The 1,644-nt window shown below is 43.6% G+C and overlaps 1 protein-coding gene across 1 annotated transcript in view; it reads right to left on the reverse strand.

The window, feature by feature from the left end:
• Positions 1-1,644, reverse strand: part of LOC118936518 (polymeric immunoglobulin receptor-like) — a 6,601-nt gene continuing 4,957 nt past the window's right edge. The window contains exons 6-8 of the mRNA XM_036939916.1: positions 1,002-1,100; positions 668-720; positions 1-479 (exon numbers count right to left, since the gene is read on the reverse strand). Of these exons, the coding sequence (XP_036795811.1) occupies positions 111-479; positions 668-720; positions 1,002-1,100 (521 nt within the window). The 3' untranslated portion in view covers positions 1-110. The remainder of the gene's footprint in view (positions 480-667; positions 721-1,001; positions 1,101-1,644) is intronic.

Consider the following 1,644-nt stretch of genomic DNA (forward strand, 5'->3'; position numbering starts at 1 on the left):
GAGAGAGAGAGAGAGAGAGAGAGAGAGAGAGAGAGAGAGAGAGAGAGAAATATATCTCTTGTGATTGGTCGCCAGTGTGTGTATGTATCTTGTGATTGGTTGCCATTGACTCAGGTGTCTCTGGGTTTGCTGATTGTGGAGTATATGGGAGGAGCCTCAGAGGAGCTGTGTGGATGACAGTAGAGTAGGCTGGCTGGGCTTTGACCAAAGTTCACAGTAGCATAGTCACATGATGACGTGCCCTCTTTTGCAATGGAGGCGGTGGCTTCATTGGGGCATCTGCCCTCTTTAGTAATGGTGTCAGTGGCTTCGTTGGAGCTACTGGGGTTCTTGTGGAAGTTGACGCTGGCGTAGTGGGGAGAGTCAGAGTGGCTTGTGGGTAAGTTGACGGTGGTGTAGATGGTGGAGGTCGCAGCGCCCGAGTCTGACCTTGGGGCGCGCTCCATTATCTCTTCATAGTCACCATCACCATGACAACCCTGGAGAGGAAGAAGAGGAGGAGGAGTAGGGAGAGGAGGAGGAAAAGGAGAAGATATATATATATATATATATATATATATATATATAAGAGAGAGCGAGAGAGAGAGAACAATAGTATGACTAATAAAACACAATTTGTTGACATCTCTTTCAGTCCAAAAATAATAATTATAATACAGACACTGACCCCTTCTTTGTTTCCTGTGTCTGGACTCACTCTGTGTGTTGAAGAAACAAATCCTGTAGAACACAACACACACACACAACACTCAGAGAGAAACAGAGACAGGAAGAGAGAGAGAGAGACAGGAAGAGAGAGAAGAGCGCTTCACTTCCCCCAGAACCAGGCAGGTGTCACACTCCTCAGTGACTATTCATTCTCTTCTTCTCAACCAGGGACAAATGATGATGTGGACATTATGCAAATTAATTTATCTTTAAAACTGAGATATTTGAAAAAGGGGAACTTACTCTCCTTTTATAGACCTGTGTGTGTGTGTGTGTGTGTGTGTGTTTCTCACCTGTGACCTTGTTGTATTTCCATCTATAGACTATGATCAGGCTGATCACCAGCAGTAACACTACCAGACTAACAGACACCATGATGAACACGGAGGTACCTGGAACACACACACACACACACACACACACACACACACACACACACACACACACACAGAGTTACGGAACAGATTAGACAAACCTACTGTTACACTATACTTGCTAAGTCTAGGGGTCGTGCCCTTGCATACTATTCTGTAACTTAACTAGGTGTTCTGCAACCTGACTAGGTGTTCTGTAACCTGACTAGGTGTTCTGTAACCTAACTAGGTGTTCTGTAACCTAACTAGGTGTTCTGTAACCTGACTAAGTGTTCTGTGACATTTACAATTAATATCATACCACTACATACAGACATGTATACCACTAACCTACCCTCATATCATAACACTACATACAGACATGTCTACCACTAACCTACCCTCATATCATAACACTAACCTACCCTCATATCATAACACTACATACAGACATGTCTACCACTAACCTACCCTCATATCATAACACTAACCTACCCTCATATCACAACACTAACCTACCCTCATATCATAACACTACATACAGACATGTCTACCACTAACCTACCCTCGTATCATAACACTA

This window comes from Oncorhynchus mykiss, chromosome 13 (assembly GCF_013265735.2).
Source record: "Oncorhynchus mykiss isolate Arlee chromosome 13, USDA_OmykA_1.1, whole genome shotgun sequence".
Lineage (NCBI taxonomy): Eukaryota > Metazoa > Chordata > Actinopteri > Salmoniformes > Salmonidae > Oncorhynchus > Oncorhynchus mykiss.